The 19048-nt window shown below is 44.1% G+C and overlaps 1 protein-coding gene across 1 annotated transcript in view; it reads right to left on the minus strand.

The window, feature by feature from the left end:
- Positions 1–1870: 1870 nt before the first annotated feature.
- LOC308162829 (R3H domain-containing protein 1-like) overlaps positions 1871–19048 on the minus strand; it is a gene marked incomplete at its 5' end in the record, with an annotated part of 30727 nt that continues 13549 nt past the window's right edge. Inside the window, 10 exons of the mRNA XM_080536969.1 lie at positions 1871–2778; positions 3187–3292; positions 3607–3707; positions 3996–4140; positions 4497–4669; positions 11753–11856; positions 12831–12973; positions 13263–13426; positions 16545–16668; positions 17195–17443. Coding sequence (XP_080393095.1) covers positions 2387–2778; positions 3187–3292; positions 3607–3707; positions 3996–4140; positions 4497–4669; positions 11753–11856; positions 12831–12973; positions 13263–13426; positions 16545–16668; positions 17195–17443 — 1701 coding nt within the window. The 3' untranslated portion in view covers positions 1871–2386. The remainder of the gene's footprint in view (positions 2779–3186; positions 3293–3606; positions 3708–3995; positions 4141–4496; positions 4670–11752; positions 11857–12830; positions 12974–13262; positions 13427–16544; positions 16669–17194; positions 17444–19048) is intronic.

Here is a 19048-nt window from a genome sequence, read left to right on the forward strand (position 1 = left end):
GATGGGCTTGTCACTCTGCCCGAAAGGTAGAAATATTACTTCCATACTGTAGGCACCACTCTCCCTCATGTCACAGCTCTTGTTCAAAGATAAATGCTTTTCATACTTCGTGGAGCAGATATTGGAAGGGAGACACAAACAACTTTCTTTTTTTTTCATCTGCAGTTTTATAACATACTTACCATTGAACCTCCATGGTCATATTCTCTGTGTTTGTGTGTGCAAATTATACATTAAATAAGGAAACTGTCTTTGCTCTAAATAACCTGACAATGCATAACCAAGCTTAATCTCCTGTGCTACAACAGTCCCTTAGGATAAAACAGTAAAAAAAAAAAAAGATAAACAAAACAACCCAAGGGTAATTTTTGGCTGAGAGAATTTTTCTTAAATTACGCCTGCAATGGACGAAGTCCACCAGATGTTGACTTAATTACCCGTTAATAACCTCACCATCAGGATGGAAAGCCTTAACATTGCGACCGGACATAGAGCTGCCTCCTTCAGCTGAGTAGAGGGGGATAAAGGCTAAGAGATAAAGCCATCCATTCTCAGCCCTTTCTGGCACCAGCAACTCCCTCAGGCCACATAGGAGACATGGGGGCAGGTGGTTAGATTTGTCTTGCGGTAAATTGCTTTGACGTTATTAGAAAGAAAAAATATTACAGTAGAGGAACTGCGAGGCATTTGCAGAGATGAGGTTGGTGGGAGGTTAATGTAGCAGACAAATGGGGCTATAAAAGCTGAATTGAGATGAATAGCACCAATGACAAAATTAGATAAGACCACCACCTGCAGAGCAAACCCGTTAAATGGTTTCCCCACCTGACCACAGGCAAAACAAACCACTCTCTGTGATTTACTTTACTGACATCTGAGGTAGGACTATTCCTTTATGTTGATAAAAAATACATTTTAATAGTCAGTTTTACATGAAAGAGGACATCCAAAGCCGTTGATGATGGACAGAGATAGAAAACAGCCCCCCCGGGGAGACAGACATCCATTTCAAAAGGACTACCTGATCTGAAAAAGCACATTGTTTGGTGTAAACATTTATTGGTTTCAAACTGAAATAAAAATGACTTGCACCAGCATTGAACAGCCTTTCAGAATCCACACATTTTTCTTTGAGAGAAATAAAAGGAAAAAATATAGATATAATATATATTCAGTTGTATAAATGTGCAAACTGTTTTTTTTCCAGTGACCCAGTAGGTATATAATTTAAAAAGACCTTTTTGATGATTTGACACTGTTGGCCTTGTATGAGGACGGAGCAGAGGAGAGAGAGGACAGTGTGGAGAGGAGAGAAAGAGGACAGAGTTTGGGGGGGAGAGAGAGAGAGAGAAGACAGAGAGAGAGAGAGAGAGAGAGAAGACAGAGAGAGAGAGGACAGAGAGAGAGAGAGAAAACAGAGAGAGAGAAGACAGAGAGAGAGAGAGGACAGAGTGTGGAGGAGAGATGAGGCCATAGAAGCAGAGGCTTGCTAAAATATGCCGTCAGTAGAGGAGTGTAATTTTTTTCTTGACTTTTAAATTAAGTTTAAAACCAGAGATGTCCAACATAAGCCTTTTCCCCTCTCATCTGTGCCTGTGACCAACACGTACGTTCACTGTGAAAAGAGAACTGATTGAATTATTTAGCTACTATATAAATTATTTACAAGGTGCGGGTCTTTTCATTTAACAACAAGACACTGTGGGTGTCTTCATTTTGTGTTCCTTGGAGAATAAAGCAGTAGACTCTCGAGAGAAGGCACAGCAAGAGACCCATTGTGTATCTGGGGGGTGACTCCAAGATGTACTGGCCACAATATGGGACAAGTGGCTGGTGGGAGGGGGAGCAATACTTTGCCACCCAGGGAGGGGGGGGGGGCTTTGGTGGAGTTAAACTGAACCAGACCAGACACTGCATTTGAGGCAGGGAGGGGGAGGCAAAAACGAGCACAGCAATAGAACTGAGCATTGGGTCTGAATCAAAATCTCACAACTATAAAACAAATTAAAAAACAAAACAAAACAAAAAAAATCCAAAAAATACAAGCTGCCCTTTGATATGTTCCGGCCTATTCTCAAAACGAGAGCAGACGAGGTTTATATATTTGGAAATTCAATCATCATGATGAATTTTTGGATGTTTCGCACCGGTTCAGTTATTGTTGTTCTTGTTGTTTTTCTCAAATCGCTAGAACATTACAAAGACAACACATTCCCCAAAGTCTCTACAAATCAAGTGGGAAAACAACCCTTTACATCAAGTCAACTTAGTGGGGGGAGTGATGGCAACAGGATGTGACTGGCGGTGCTGGTGAGGGGCAGGGGAGGGAGGGGGGTTAGAGCCAGGGGTCCTATAGCTGTTGCAGCTACTGCAACAACAGCGCACCCTATTGGGAGCTGGCCCTCTCCAGGCTGTGGGGGTGGCCGTGCCCAGGGCTGCTGCCCTTGTTGCTCGTGGCGAGTCTGAAGGTGGCGAGAGGAGGAGGGCCGCTGTGGCGGAGGCGGGCGCCCTGGGCGGCGTGTCTGGAGGGGAACGTGGTGGCCGGGACGGTGTAGGTGGAGGCTAGGTTGGCGTTGGGGGAGGGGGTGGGGACGTGGGTGTGGGCGGTGAGTTTGGCATGGCGGCGGAGGTGGTCGCCGTAGGCCCCTGGATGACAGTCCTGGCGGTGGCGCTCTGGGAGACAGCTGATGATGGACCCCGCCCTGGAGAGCTCACCGAGCAGAGACCCCCGGCTGACCCCCTCCGGCAGGTCAGTCACCTCCAGGACTCGCCCACTCACTGCCTCCAAGAGAGAGAAGAGGAACGAGAGAGAGAGCAAAGTCAATACAGTACAGCACATGTACTGATTTTTATATCTTAAGTATTACAGTCTAATACTCTGTTTAATGCTGCAATGTACAGTCGATGTAGCAGTCAATTGACCTACTTCCTGGCCATTAAAATGGATTATGACATTATCATACAGTAAATTGTAAGGATTGTAATCTAACGGGGGATCCTTATAAAGAACAGAGTAAAGACTTTATTTGCAGCAATCCTGACCTACGCACAACATAACAAACAATACGAGAATTCTAATCCGACATACTGGTGTTTATTGAGCACATTTTTGGGGGGGAGAAATGGCAGGTTGTGTTCTGTAGACATCTATGTCCAGGAGCAGACAGAGGTGTTCCCTACCATTACCTGGTTCACCTACACTGATATCTGTAGACAGAGATTTCCTCGGCTGCTTCCTCCCTCTATTGCCGCTGCCACCACCACCGATGCCATGCCTCATCCCCATAGGTACCTAGGGGAGAAAGGAGACCATTGTTCAGACTTCCGTCACAATCGATTGTTCTGCTTCTGTACAAGGACTACATACAGTACAGGGCGTCGGATTGAAACCCGCTTTGGATGGATCGGCGATGAGAAACAAAAAGAAACAGGAGACCGGTCTTTCGTTTTAGAGAGTTTTCTTTTATTTGCATAATTCTAATGAAGGATAGACGACGGCTACAGCTCTCAAAGCGCCCCAGAATGGTACACGGATATTTCCCGTCTGTATAAGACTTGGAGCGTCCCTGTACTAACGTTGACCACCTGCGTTCTGTGCTGACTCACCTGGTGGTGGTTGGGGACCATAGGTGGGGCGTGGAGAAGAGGGGGGCGGATCTGAGGGTTGTACTGGAGGGGCTGGCCGAGCAGAGGGTATCGCGCTTCTCCTGAGAAGAGACAGAGATGACGCAAACAGTTCGTTAGGCTTCTATTTTTCCACCATTTTCCATAGAGAGGGAGAAAATATGACGGGTTAAAGAGTAGACTTGAGTGAATCTGAAATACTTGAGCTGCGCTTGATTTAGTTTAGCCTGGTACAATGAAAAGCAATGGAAAAGCCAGAAAAGTGGCAAACTCTAAGCAAAATCAAGCACACCTAAAATACATTCAAGTGTTTTTTTTGTATTTGACCTGACCCAGGTCGTGTTAACAGTTCCCACCTGTATGCCACTGACCTTGGCCTGGCACGAAGGGTCTGGAGTACTGGGGCATCATGGGTAAAGTGGCGAGGCCCGGACGGATGCTCTTCACATTGGTCAGGTGGGAGGGGGCGGGCGACTGGGCCGGGGAGGTGGAGGGACTGCCCAGCTGGGGACTGCTCTGTAAGGGTCAAGGGTCACAGATACAGGAGGGGGGGGGGGGGGGGGGGGGGGGTGTATAAGTGACAAGAGGTACCATATGAACCAACCATTTTGTTCATCAAGTCCTGGAGATCCTTCCCTTGTTCTCCACCTCAGAACACATGCTATTAACTGCAATTACACTAGTAACGCTGTATGGAATTGCAGTTAAGTCAGGCGCAGTTAACTCAGTAAAACGAGTTAACTAGTTTTTTTTTCTTTTCTTCCCCCCCACCAACGTCAATTCTACTTATTTTTCTACACAAAGAAAGTAGTCAGGCTTTCTTAGATCTACAGGTCGCCACTGTGCCCCACTATAGAGTACTGTGGTCTCACCTGTGAGCTGTCTAGGACGGAGAGTTCTGTGGACTTCTGTGGGCCTCTCTGGTGGTCCAGGCTGTAGTACTTGTTGTGTTTCCACTGAGGCGGGGAGTGTGGCCGAGGCTGCTGGCCGGGGGGCAACGTCAGCTGCATCATCACCATGCCGCCACCTGGTGGGGGGGGGACGCCTGTTGTGAGACAAAAATATTTAAAAATTTCAATTATTTATAAGCAGCATTATATACTTAAAAATAAAATGTATCTACAGTCTGTTCAGGGACTGAAATCAAACACCCATATTGTATGCTTTCAACACACTCGTTAAACAGGTGCTGTGACAGGCCGCCTTAATTAAATCGGCTTCCTTTATTTCGCTTACGCTTTTCTAAGTGTATTTGTGCATGTTGAATAGGATTAGTGTATCCGTGTGTTACACGAGAGAGCCAATTTTCTTCTGTTTGTTCTTCATTAGTGCATATGCGAACAGAAACTAAATCACGGTCACACTCAGTCTCTCTCCGTTTGAAATCTCTGTCACCTAATTATCTGTACCATCAACCCAATGCTCATGATATGTAATGTGTTATTCACTATTAAATTCCATGTTTGAACAAAGTGTTTGTTAATGAGCGCATTATTCATCTCTACTTGGGTCTTCCAGTGACAAGGACAGCTAGGACTGGCATTAATACTTAATCTTATATACAACGTTCTGCTGTCAAGCATCCAATTAAATTTGTTTGCTCAACAATGAAGGTTAGGGAATTAGCTTGGCCTTATTAGGAGAGAACTTTGAATGCACTTATCCTTACTCTGACGGTTATTTTTCTATACAAGATGAAAGTAAACAGGGTTTTTAATGCCATTATCCTGGTAGACTGTAGCGACTAGACTCAAGGATGAACACCCTCTATTCATCTTTTGCATGATGTTTTGTGCGTATTTTAAGAACTTGCACTGAAAGTGTGCGTGTGCCAAGGAGCTGACTTCATAATAGGACAAAAGGATAAAAAACTACTCGTGCTGTAACAAAGCATTTCAGTCTGCAAAACCTTGGAGCAAATTAGATTTCACCTCATCTGACCTGCTTTGTTGAAATCAATGTCATCTCGACATTGACGAAACAAGTTCCACACAAGAATGAAGATAACCAGAAAGCAACATAATGGCAGGACATATTTCACATAAAGAGAATGCTGCAGAAGACATCGTTTAATAAGATTGCAATGAATGAAAAAGGCATTTCTTTCCCTGCATGCCATTAAAGCATTTACACCACCTACCGTGCCCTCCACAGTTATTGGCACCCCATGTAAAGATGAGTAAAAAGGGTTATTAAAAGAAATCACCTTCAAGAAACACTGATTTCTAACAATCTTATGAACAAAATGTAACCGAAGCATTTTCTCCATTTATATTTTACTTTAAGTTGATCAGTTTACGAATTTTCAAGCAGTAATCCATGACTTCCTATTTCACTGTGGTATAAATATGAGGCCATATTTCCTCAACATGGGAAAGATAAGAGAACACACAAATCAAATGAGGGGAAAAGTGTGTTGAGCTTCATAAGTAGCTACTGACCTGAACATGCTACCGTTAGGGCAATACTTAATGAGTTCAAAGCAACTGGAACTGTTACAAACTTGCCTGGAAGAGAACCCACGTTTATGTTGCCCCCACGCACAGTGAATTACAGAGGAGAGTAGCATCTTGTGGGTCACTAAGTCTTCAAAACTACCATTAGACGCCACCTCTGTCATTTACAGAGCCATTATAGGATGGAACTCTTTACCCAAGCATGTTAGTAAAACTAATTCTAGGTGCACTTTCAAGAAAACAAAAAAAGAGCACTTAATACAATTAACTCTGAATGAACAGTAGATGATTTATCTTGCTTGCTGATCTGTCATTTATTTTCTTTGGTTTTTATTTATTTTATTCCTTTCCTTTTGTTATTATGATGTATGCATGTATACAATGTTTACAATTGTCTGTATGTATATAATGTTGACAATTGTTCAAATGTGATTTTTGTGCTGGACCCCAGGAAGACTAGCTAACATGATCCTGTGGTGTGAGGTGTGTTAAGAGTCAATTTCACCCGACAATCTGCTTGGAAAATGGTTGGGGCCGACGATCAAAAGTCCTTGTGTGTGGGCGACTCCCGAGTCCGATTGTGACGTGGAATGGAATGTAGCCAATCAAGAAGCGAGCTGACTGACGCGTCTTCTTTTCGTTCTTCACCACTTTATTTGTCCTGTCGCACATGGCTGCCTCGTACAGGCCAGTCAGGGTACTACTACCCTGACCACGCGAGATTTCTGGCTGGGGGGACGAGACTCTAGACTGTCGTAGGACAGATCTTTATGTATGTGGTGTGCTGTATTGGGAATATCGCACACCCCACACAACACGATCAAAACCAGTTCAATACATGATGTTTTATCTTCATGTGTAGGGGTCTCTCTCAGATAGAAAATCGGTTAAGATTTAGAAAATATTTATGTGTGTACCAGGCCTAATGTCATGGCATTAGCTAATGGGGATCCTAATAAACAAACAAACAAACCTCCATGCCAACACATTATTTGGAAGGCATGGCAGAAAAAAGCCTTTCCTGTCATTTCACCACAAACACAGGCGCCTGGAGTAGCGGTATGCTAAACGCTGCTGGAACTTTGACTGGAACCGACTGCCGTAAAAAGAAGAATGGCTATACCGAAAAGAACTTGATGTCCACTGTTAAGTATGGTGGAGGTTTTGTGATGCTGTGGGGCTGTTTTTCCTCCAAAGGCACATGGCATCAAGAACTCCATGAAATACCAGGATATTTAAAATCTGAATCTGGCTGCCTCTGCCAGGAAACTAAAACTGGATTGTCATTGGATCTTCCAGCAGGACAATGATCCAAAACATATGTCAAATCAAGACAAAAATGGTTCACTGAAAACAAAATCAATGGTCTCAGATTTCTTGTGTATTCTCCAACCTTATTAGATTACTAGATCAGGGGGGTAGTGGTGGTCTAGTGGATAGTGAGTTGGACTTGTGATCGGAAGGTTGTGAGTTCAAATCCCGCCTGAAACCTCACCACTACTAGTGTGCCCTTGAGTAAGGCACTTAGCCCTCAGTTACTCCAGGGGGAATGTCCCTGTAATTCGTAATTGTAAATCGCTTTGGATTAAAAGCGTCTGCTAAATGGCAAAATTAATTAATTAATTAAAAAGACTCAGTGCTGTTTGATTGGCAAAGGGATGTTGTACAAAGCATTAAATGCAGGGGTGCCAATAATTGTGGCACACATGGTTTTGCTTGAGATATATATATTTCTTTCTCTGAATACATTTACTTCAATTAAAAGGTTGAATGTTTCAGTTTTTTTTCAGTGAGGCATTAAGCTAATTCACCAAAAGGTGAATTTTTTATAACCCCTTTTACTCATCTTCATCAAGTAAGTAGTCTTAAGAACCATGGTTCTCGAGCCTAACGGCCCTTAGGGTAGAAGCCTCTCCTGTTTCCATAGTGTGAGGCGGCTTGATGTCCAAGAACACCCCCCTGGACATGACGCTGGTATGTTGCAGGGTCTTACCCCCAAATCCAACCCTTAATGCTGAGTGCCAAGCATCGGGTACCATCGGGAGACAACGGGTACCATTTTTATAGTCTTTGGTATGACTCAGCCGGGGATCTAACTCCCAATCTCAGGGAGGACACTCTAACCGCAAGGCCACTGAGCTGGTCTTCATCTTTATCTGGGGTGTCAATAATTGTGGCGGGCGCGGCTGTACATCTGAGGAGAAATCTAATTTCAGGATTTGAAAGAACATTTTATTTAATTAGTTATTCAAGAAAAGAGAGAGATGGAGGGGGGACTGGTGCAAATGATCACAGGGGCTTCACCACAAGAGGAAATTCCCATTAACTGAGGAAACATAAAACACCAAATTAGAATTAGGACCCATGAAGGCTTATTTTTTTCTTTTTTTAAAACGGCCATAACTCGGAACAAAGCAGCAGAGGGATTACTTTTTAATTACCACCCCATATCTGTTCAATAATTAGATCATTAAGACTGGAGGGTGTAATTTTAATTAGCACCTTAAAGCCTCTCTGCACACTGAACAGGAGCGTGATGGTGATGGCGGTGGTACTGACGGATGATCAACAGCGTCAGCATGACTACCTTTCCTTTGTTGTTTGCCGAGGTATTATAGTCTTGGCCTGGGAGATGAGATGAGAACCCACCCACCCCGCTCTCTCTCTCTCCCTCCCCCAACTCCTTTGAATCGATTCAATCCATTTTGATTTGCCGGAGAATTCAGTGGGAAGTAATTTCTCCTGATGACACCTTCCTTTGTTTAGAGCGATCTAATTCCAGGGGTTTTGGGGAATCTGCTCGTTCACTCCACTGTTTAGAGAAGGGGGGATTGGGCTACATTGTGTGTGCAGGATTGAAGAGAGAATTGAGAAAGAAAAAAAAAAACGGTGGAGAAGGAAGGATAAAAGCCACCTGCCAAATTAAAGTGATACTCTGAAGCTGGTGGTCTATGGATTTTATTAATTAGGAAACTACTTTGTTCTTTTACAATCACCATGTATTCAACAGTGTTGAAAAAGAATAAAAAGCTTTTGGCTGAAAACGGGAACAAGTCGCCAACCAATCAAAATGTTCCGACTTTTATTCCGAAAAATTTCAATTTCCCTTTTTGTTGTTGAAAATTAATGACACACTCGGTAGTCAAGCCAAAACATTGCAAATCAATGGATTCGGGGAGTAATCCCCCACTACTCTACACTAACTAGATAGTAGTGGGGGATTACTCACCGAATCCATTGCATTGCCGGTTTCACCAGTTGCTGTCTGCTGTCACATTTGGGGGAATAATCTCCTGGTCTTGCTCTGTGAACAACTATACTATACAAACTCAGAGCTCCCTACTGCCAGCAACCAAATGCCTAGCTGCCAAACTATCTTATTGATGGACATTGATTTCTACTTCCTTGTAAAGACCTTGTTGTAATGGATGCTCTAGCTGCGGGTGGTAGCTGTGTACCTGAGCAGTGCTGTGTGGGGGGGGTCTGGGCTGTACATGGAGCCTGAGGCCACTGTTTTGGGGTAGTGGTGGTCTAGTGGATAGTGAGTTGGACTTGTGATCAGAAGGTTGTGAGTTCAAATCCCGCCTGAAACCACACCACTACTAGTGTGCCCTTGAGTAAGGCACTTAGCCCTCAGTTACTCCAGGGGGAATGTCCCTGTAATTCGTAATTGTAAATCGCTTTGGATTAAAAGCGTCTGCTAAATGGCAAAAATTTAATAAAAAAATTAATCTTGACTGTTTAGGCTACATGTTGACTGTCCCTCCTCAAGACCTCCTCATCCACACTACCTCCATGTACAGGTTCTCTAGTGTTAATAAATTATTAAATAATAATAATAATAATTTTAAAAAGTAATTCTTACTTCTTCTAGCACTTTTGACTACCAATGGCCCCTGGCACTAGCATATATTTGTTTTTATTATGATGACTGATGGATAAGATGGTTCACTTACCGTACTTTGACAAATGTATTTGTTGTAAGTCACTTTGGATAAAGGCGTCTGTCAATGTCAAAATGTAATGTATGCTGTATACCTGAGCACTGCTGTATGGAGGTGTCTGGACTGTAGCTGCATACCTGAGCACTGCTGTATGGAGGTGTCTGGACTGTAGCTGCATACCTGAGCACTGCTGTATGGAGGTGTCTGGACTGTAGCTGCATACCCGAGCACTGCTGTATCAATGTTTCCCCTAGGTTTGCTGCCTTGGGGGGGTGGCATGGACCGTGGCATGGACACCCCCCCCAGGGGGTAAGACCCTGCGACATACCAGCGTCATGTCCAGGGGGTGTACTAACTTGTACATTAAGCCGCCTCACGCTACGGAAACAGGAGATAGGCTCCTGCCCTATGGGCCGTTAGGCTCGAGAACCATCGGTTCTCAAGGCTACTTACTTACTGTATGTGGTCTTGACTACCTGTCCACTTTCTCACCTGGTTCTTGCGCTCTCTCTCTGGTGCACCATCCTGCTCTCTCTCCTTCTCTCCCTCTCTATCCTCCTCTCTCCCTCTTTTGCAGTCAACCAAAAGGCAAACATAACAACCAGAGTATTTATAATCTAATAAGAGGTATAAATTGATCCATATCAATTCATAACATGATTATAATTGAATATTGGATTGCTGTGGGCAATGCAGTCAGATAATGTCATTTTGACTTTACTCTCTCACCTGAAAAAAAAAACGTATGTCCAACTATAAAAACAGACATTTCCAATGCTTCAATCCACTGTCCATGTACTGTAAATATGCCATAATGGTATTACCATAAAGCCCAATTCTAGCAGAATAAGAAAGATAGTATATCTACTTTAAGTAAAATAATAAAGTGCATCCAGTTAGCTCTTTAGCTGGCATGTGTGCTAGTGACTAGCTCATCTCCTCACCTGCTAGTTAGCTTGCTAGTTCTTTGACACTATTTTACATACCATGGAACTATAATCAGACACTTTCTAGTCACAATAATAACGACCAATTTGAACCAACTTGCTCTGTTAGAACACTCAGCAATTATATTTGATAACGTTTCAACTTGCTTACTTTCATCAGCAGACATCTCACCCTGCAAAAACTCTCTCGCGTCGCGCGCACACTCACGCACGATCTTGTACGCGAGTGTGCGAGTGTGATCAGCGCGAAGCGAAGTGTGGAGATAGGTTTGGCTAAGCGAGACTACTGGCGGACTAACGTTACCAACGAGCCCATGGGCTTGCCACTCGCCAGATTCGGGTTGGGTGCGTTTAAAAAAGCGGATATTTTAGCCTACTTGTCTATGTTTGACGCTTGTCTACGTCCGTAATAATTCCTCTTTCTTGGGGGGGCGGGGGGTTCCTTTGGGGGGGCGGCCCGCACCCCCAAGGCAATGGTAGGGGAAACACTGTGTATGAAGGTGTCAGGACTGTAGCTGTGTACCCGAGCACTGCTGTATGGAGGAGGTGTCTGGACTGCAGCTGCATACCTGAGCACTGCCGTGTGTCCGTCTGTCCTCTGTGGCCCAGTTGGTAGAGCATGACACTAACAATGCTTAGGTTGTGGGTTTGATTCCTGTCAGGACCGTTTGTACTGACAAATGTATGCACTCACTGCAATGTAAGTCACTTTGGATAAACAGCGCAAGCTAAATGGCATATATTCTACTAGTGTGTATATGTCTGAGCGGCAGCTGTATACCTGAGCACTGCTGAGTGGGGATCTGCTGGGAGCTACAGGGGGAGGACGGCCGTGGAAACTGCATCTGCTCCGAACCGGGAGGAGGCAGAAACCCTACAGAGGAGCTGCAGAAAGAGGAGAGAAAACACTGTACTGTTAGTACTGAGTACTGTTGTGCGCGCGCAGACACACACACACACACACACACACACACACGTTCCTGGCAGAGGTTCACTCAATGTAATCAGAATTCAGCTCATCGGCTTAAAATGGGGGTAAATTACAAAAGTGGAACACGGTGTACACAGGGGATCAATATGCCTGTATTGCATTAGAAGAGCGATAAATATCCTGATCGGAAACTGGGGCGCGAAGCCCAGCCTGGAAGGAATCGCTACGGACCTAATTTTCGCCGAAATCAAAACAAATCAAGAGCAATAAGCATTTATCATTGTGTCTCTGTAACCGAATTGCCAGTGTGCCACTTTCGCTTTTCTGCTTTCGAGGCTGCTGGATGGTGATTTAATAAGGATACAAGCTGAGAGACGGGTGCGATGCGTCAGCCCGAAGCACCTGCTGGAGACAGTAGACACCCCTGAGGAATAATGTGCGTCTGCACAGCACTGCGGAGCGGCCTGGCCCCTGCATGAAGGATGGTGTGTAGAGAGCTCTCCCCACACGGGACCAGCGCTGGTATATTAAGAGTCACTAGGTATCTGGCCTTATAAATCATCTTGAGCATGGCCTACTAAAGAAGAGGCCCCAGGAGGAGGGGGGGTGCGAGAATTTCAAAGTGACCCCTTCCTTTTCCCCATTTCCCTAACACAGCTGTCCACAGAGCAGCATCAGAGAGAGGGCTACTGTAGTTACCAGTTCATACTAAAAACCAGCAACTATATAGATTTTAAAAAGGGCCATATGTTCATATAATCTGATCTGCATTCATCATTGAAATGGGTCTATAAAATCGTAGTTAATACCATCAAATGAAAATGACCCGTTTGTAACTGGAAACTTTAGGTTTAGAATCTGCATTTAACAGTGAAATGGGTCTATAAAACATGGGTACTTCCATGGTCTGGTCAGTGCTCTGTCGTACCTCATGGTGTTCTGTTGGTTGGGGCTGATAACACTGTAGTAGACCTGCACGCCGGCCCCAGGCATGGGCCCCTGGCTGGGCTGGCTGTGGTTGGGGATGACGATTGGCTGTGGCACACCCTGGGAGGCTTGGGGCATGGTTACCTGTCAACACGGACACAGAGACAGTTAGTATGACAGTTAAAACACGAATAAACATCAATAATACCATCATATTCATAATCATACATCTTTATCATCATTATAGAGATACATTGTTTGTTCATTGTTCAAACTTATATGGCTGTAATACTTTTATTATCTCCCTGTATGTTTATATCTCTTCATTTTTTAGTTTTTTCTCTCTGTAAAGTGGATTGTATTGGATGTATGGAATATGCTATACAATTAAAGTCTGATTGATTGATGTATCGATGGAATGATTGACACACACCTGATAAGATGGCATGGAGGGGTACTGGACCATCATGCCTTGCATCTGATTTCCCATATTGCTATGCTGGCCAGCGACCATGTTCTGACTTTGTTGTTGTTGTTGTTGAACTCCTATCATACTCTGATAGCTCTGCTGCTGATTTGGCATCACAGTTTGGTAACCTGGAGTAATAAAACAAGAAGAACAAAGCATAAGAAGAAATCCAAAAAGTGTATTCAATGAGGCAGCGCTTAAAGAAACAACTTAATGACTTTCATTGGAGAAAAACCTCCGCGGCACAGGCACAGCTTGTGCTTATTTCGTTTGGGAGCGATCAATGACTTCAGTGAAGTCAACATTAAAACGTTCTTGGTGAATGAACAACCTTTGAAGATGAAGTAGTTTCGAAAAGGATTTTACCTCCAGTGGTAAGATTATGGGGAGGATAATAATAAAAAAAAAACATTTCACAGAGAATGTTAGAAGAAAATGATCCTCAGAAAATAATAAGAGGCAGTTTTCTTTCACTGGGTAAAATACATCAGTGTCAAGGTTACCAGAGAGCAGTTATAGAGTGAGTGCTCTGAATGCCATTGAAAAACTCCAAAGCAGGCGCCTGGGGGAGATGTAGGGAAGGGGACTGCAGGAGGTAGAAGAGGAGGAGGAGGGGTGGTGCTGGGCAATTTTCAATTTCTCCTGGCTTTTGGCCAGAGCGACAGCAATCAATTTGGCCCAGATGAGAAGAGAAGTGGGACAAAAGGAATGGATGGCCCTCGGTGGGGAGGCGACCAGGACGGCTATTTTTAGTGCCATTCTCTCACCTCCACTTACAAACCAGGCATGAAGTGAATATAATATTAAACACTCTCTGCTCCGGCTGACTGAGCAAGAGGAAGAGAGGAGAGAAGGAAAAAAGAAGGGGAGGAAAAAACACATTTCACCAACATCTTAGCCTACTACCCTTGGACCAACGAGACTCGCAAGACTGGAGCTGCTGTGTGCAGACAGTTTTCCCTGCTTGTAAAAGTGGGTGAACTGTCAGGCTCTTGTGGGAGATGACATGAAACAGGCAAACCACCCCGGTTGAGGCCGATATACTGGGGATTCAGCTGGCTTACTCCCTTTCAGAAGCTTAATCTTTGCTTACAAGTGCTGTATGAAGGAATGTATCTAGGCTTCCTCTGCTGCCTGGGGAAGTGTTTTCATTCTGTACCAGTGTGCTTCAAATCAGATCATCGAGTCTAACCCCAATACTTTACACACGTTTGTCGCTTATCATGACAACCAGTGTGTCCTCAGGATTTATTCAACCATCCGAGGAAGGAGAGTACATTTAAGTCGGACAATTTATTAAGAGAATTTAATTTAGCTTATATCATACTGCTACGATAATAGCACACATATAACATCTGTTTTTTTAAGCAGTAATACATCTTCAGAAGGAAAGTATAAAAATGGGTGTTTAATGTGTAAAGTGGATCACAAGGAAAGGTTGAAGACTGATGTTGAGGCAAAACCAAGAATGAGGGCACTCTCTTTTGGGAGAACATGAAACTGAAATACTGAACCATCACAATAAATCACAATGAGATTGAGTTTGATGGCTCAGTCGAGGGAGGCAGAAAAACCTTTCTGATTGGATGGTCATTCCACAGAGATGCCTGCAAGACAGGTGGATTAAAACAGTGAGTTTTATGGAGTTTTGATTGAATGTGTAGAGTTTTCTGCCAATGGTTCTCTGCCTGTGTTTCTGAAGAAGAGTAAGGGGCTGGAAAAGAGACCGGTTCACTGTGAGAATCATAGGCCTCTCAGACAGCGCCCCGGCCCCGCGTCCAGACCCTTTGGAGGAGCTCCGCATCCAGACCCTCTGGTTCTACCGAGGCCCCGTGAAGGAGCTCCGCACCCATATGCATCTTAACACCAACAAGAAGCATGTACAGTACACAGAGGCAACCAGGTAACGCAAAAAAGAAACATTTCATATTTACTTTTAGAAAAGATCTTTAGGATTTCAGTGGTGTGAAGAGTGTCTCTCTCTCTCTCTCTCTCTCTCTCTCTCTCTCTCTCTCTCTCTCTCTCTCTCTCTCTCTCTCTCTCTCTCTCTCTCTCTCTCTCTCTCCTCTCTCTCTCTCTCTCTCTCTCTCTCTACATTTCATATTTACTTTTAGAAAAGATCTTTAGGATTTCAGTGGTGTGAATAGTCTCTCTCTCTCTCTCTCTCTCTCTCTCTCTCTCTCTCTCTCTCTCTCTCTCTCTCTCCTCTCTCTCTCTCTCTCTCTCTCTCTCTCTCTCTCTCTCTCTCTCTCTCTCTCTCTCTCTCTCTCTCTCTCTCTCTCTCTCTCTCTCTCTCTCTCTTTCTATATTTACTTTTAGAAAAGATCTTTAGGATTTCAGTGGTGTGAATAGTCTCTCTCTCTCTCTCTCTCTCTCTCCTCTCTCTCTGATGATCGGATAATGTTACAGCAGCCAACACAGTGGGGAGAAAGCAGTGCTAATAGTGTATCTGATTGGATACGGTTATTGTTTGGGATAAAAAGGGCAAGACAATGGGGCAACCCCGGGAAGAAAAGCGTTCTACACTGTAATTAGCTCTTCAATGCACTCCTCAGCCCCCGGGGCACTGCTTAATTTCCAGCTGCAGTTTGGCTCAGACAAGCCTATTGTGTACGACCCCGTAAGAGAACTCTGGATAACCAGAGACAACAGAGTGTTGAAAGCAATAGGAAAAAGAGAGAGAGAGAAAGAGAGAGAGAGAGGAGAGAGAGGAGAGAGAGAGGAGAGGAGAGAGAGAGGAGAGAGAGAGAGAGAAAGAGAGAGAGAGAGGAGAGAGAGAGAGAGGAGAGAGAGGAGAGAGGAGAGAGGAGAGAGGAGAGAGGAGAGAGAGAGAGAGAGAGAGAGAGGAGAGACAGAGAGGAGAGACAGAGAGGAGAGAGAGAGGAGAGAGGAGAGGAGAGGAGAGAGAGAGAGGAGAGAGAGACAGACAGAGAGAGGGGAATTAGAGCGATAACTACACTCTACCCCGCAGCATGCAATAAACAGTATGGAAGATAAACACACCACATGGGGAGGGAAGGAGGGTAAGAGGGAAGATAGAGGGTATTAGACCCCCCACACCACCACATAACTACATAAGTTTGATGTCGATGGTACAGATCGGACCTGATGCAGCAGAACACACCTGGAAACAACATCTGTTCTTACTTGGGTAAATAAACTTTAACATTTGTGGGCAGCAGAGGAGACATGGTGGTGGACATTTGGGTCTGATAGCTACCCCTGTGTGTGTGTGTGTTTGTTTACCTGTCTGCTGTGAGGGAGGGGGCATTGGCTGACTCTGTGGGGCGCTGTACTGCACCGTGCCCACCGGTCTGTACTGCTGGTTGGCAAGGGGGTACTGGCCTGGAGCACAGTAACACGCTGGCATCTGCAGAGAGAGAGAGAGAGAGAGAGAATGAATAGATCAAAAAATAAAGGCATACCATTGATAACCGTTGCTATGCGGCTGTGAATCTCTGAACATCCAGTACCTCATCTTCTGTTCTATTATAAGGGGTGAACAGACAGTGAGAGGGAACCAGTACAATATAAATGCTATTCTAGGTAGAGAGAATATGTCCTATTAGTACCACGTTGAAAAAAGTGTGGTATAGTATATAGTAAGTGATATGTAAAATGACGATATAGTAAAGTAAAATGTAGATGTAGATATAGTAAATGACATAAAATGTAGATATAGTAAATTATGAAGCCATGGCTTCAGCCTACACCTTTTTGGTCCTGGTACGCATTGTGACTGTGTACATTTTTTAATATATGTATTGTGAATTGTATAAGGGACCAAAATAAACATTCTCAATCAATCTCAATCATGAAACGTTTGTCAACAGAACACACTAAACGCGAGACACAACATGGCTCAAGTTCAGCGGGTGGGTGAGCCGCATCTGTACCTGCTGCATGGGCTGCTGCATGTAGCCCTGCTGCTGCATGACTGGCTGGTTGACGGGCGGGGGGGCGGAGGAGGAGTAACCCTGGGTAGGCACAGGCTGGCCTGGGGGGGCCACCATGTAGCCTTGCTGCTGTGGGGGAGCCTGGAGCACCACTGAGGAGGGGTACATGGCAGTGTGGGCGTCCCTGCCCTCCCCCGAGGCCTGTCGGGCCAGACTCAAGTGGCTGAACTGGGTTCCCAGGTTGTCTTGCTGCACAGCACACAGAACAACATATCGGTTCAGTCATAGCCCCCAAATCCTCAATTTAAACTTTTACATTTGTACATTTTACAGGAAAAAAAAAAAAGGGTTAGAAGAAGGTGATGGAAGAAGTTTTTTCCTTCTATCAATGGCCCCGGGCCTGAGCTGGATTACTCTTCCTGCTACGACTGGTGGATTGATGATTCGCTTAGTATTCAAATGTATTGATTGTACGTCGCTTTGGAATAAGGCGTCTGCTAAATGCCAAAAATGTAAAAGAAATGGACAATTATTTATTTTTTTACATTTAAATAATCCTTCTTTTCTCCTTCCTTTGAAGTCATCACTGGTCTAATGTGATTGAATTGCTCAAAGCAGGTGGTCCACTGCATTGTTTTAACCAATCACATCACTCCATGTTAGATCAGTGATGTCCTCAGAGGGAGGGAGGATGGATGCGTTTTAGAGCACTTAAACACGGACTACACTACATCTACGCAACAGGCCCTTAAACGTCAACCCTGACCTGTTTTAAGAGTGGTTTACTTTCATTTTTACTGGGCCGACAGGTGGGTTGTTAGGGACTATCAAGCAACTCTATTCCTAGAATATCAAATCCGACATCTGCTGCGACATTAATTATTCAAAAGCTGTCTTCCGGAGATTTTTGTAATTTAATGAGTCATTAAGGGATGTGTTTATTGGTAGAGGGAGGTCAGAGAAGATGCTAGCAGAACCCATGATTTGCATCAATTGGAGAGTAAAGAAAACACAACACATTAAAACTGATTCTATTAATCATTAACTGGTAGAAGAATATTTGAATAATAATTAAGGGTAACTGAGGACAAACAAACATGCTATATCAAAAACCACTCCATTAAATTTGCCTCAGGGTAAAATCATCATATTCATATTCAGACATCCAAGACATCGTTATTGAACTTTGAAAAGTTGAGCTCTTCCTACATGTATTCTGATGGATGTGCATTTGCTCAAATGTTGCAAGTCGTCTCCTAGAGTCACATTATGCAGTCTCTGGGCCAGTGGGCATATACCCAAAAATAGAAATTGGCATCATTCATTTTGCCAGAGAGATTTTTCCCATTTCTTATTAATAAGAGTCATCTATCATAGCCTGCATCAAATTATCCCATAATATTCCCATTTGGATGGCAAAGTCTAAAGCACTTACCCCCAAAAAACAGAAACTTTTATTCTGTACCAGATTTACTACCACAGTTCCATGTCTCCTGAAAATGCTATCTGATTTCCCTATGAGTACATTATGACAAAGTGACCGAAAAACCACTAGCAGAGGGCCATATCTATAGAAATAAAGGTAACTCACTGAAAAGCCCTAAGGGGGGAGTACAGTAGTACATCACATTTCTGGCATTTACCAGATGCTAAATCCAAGGCGACACACAAAAAAGTAAGTGAATCATCTATCCGTCAGTCATTGTAAGAAAAAGTAATCTATGCTAGGACAAAGGGGCCACTGGCAAAGTTACAATGCTGGAAGAAGTATTATCTGTAGTAGAAGACATGTTTCAGGGACAGAGGAGAAGGTGGGTGGGAGTGAGGGGCAGAGTGAAGACAGTAGACAGGTAC

This window comes from Nansenia antarctica, assembly GCF_963989245.1.
Source record: "Nansenia antarctica genome assembly, chromosome: 7".
In the NCBI taxonomy this organism is placed as follows: Eukaryota; Metazoa; Chordata; class Actinopteri; order Argentiniformes; family Microstomatidae; genus Nansenia; species Nansenia antarctica.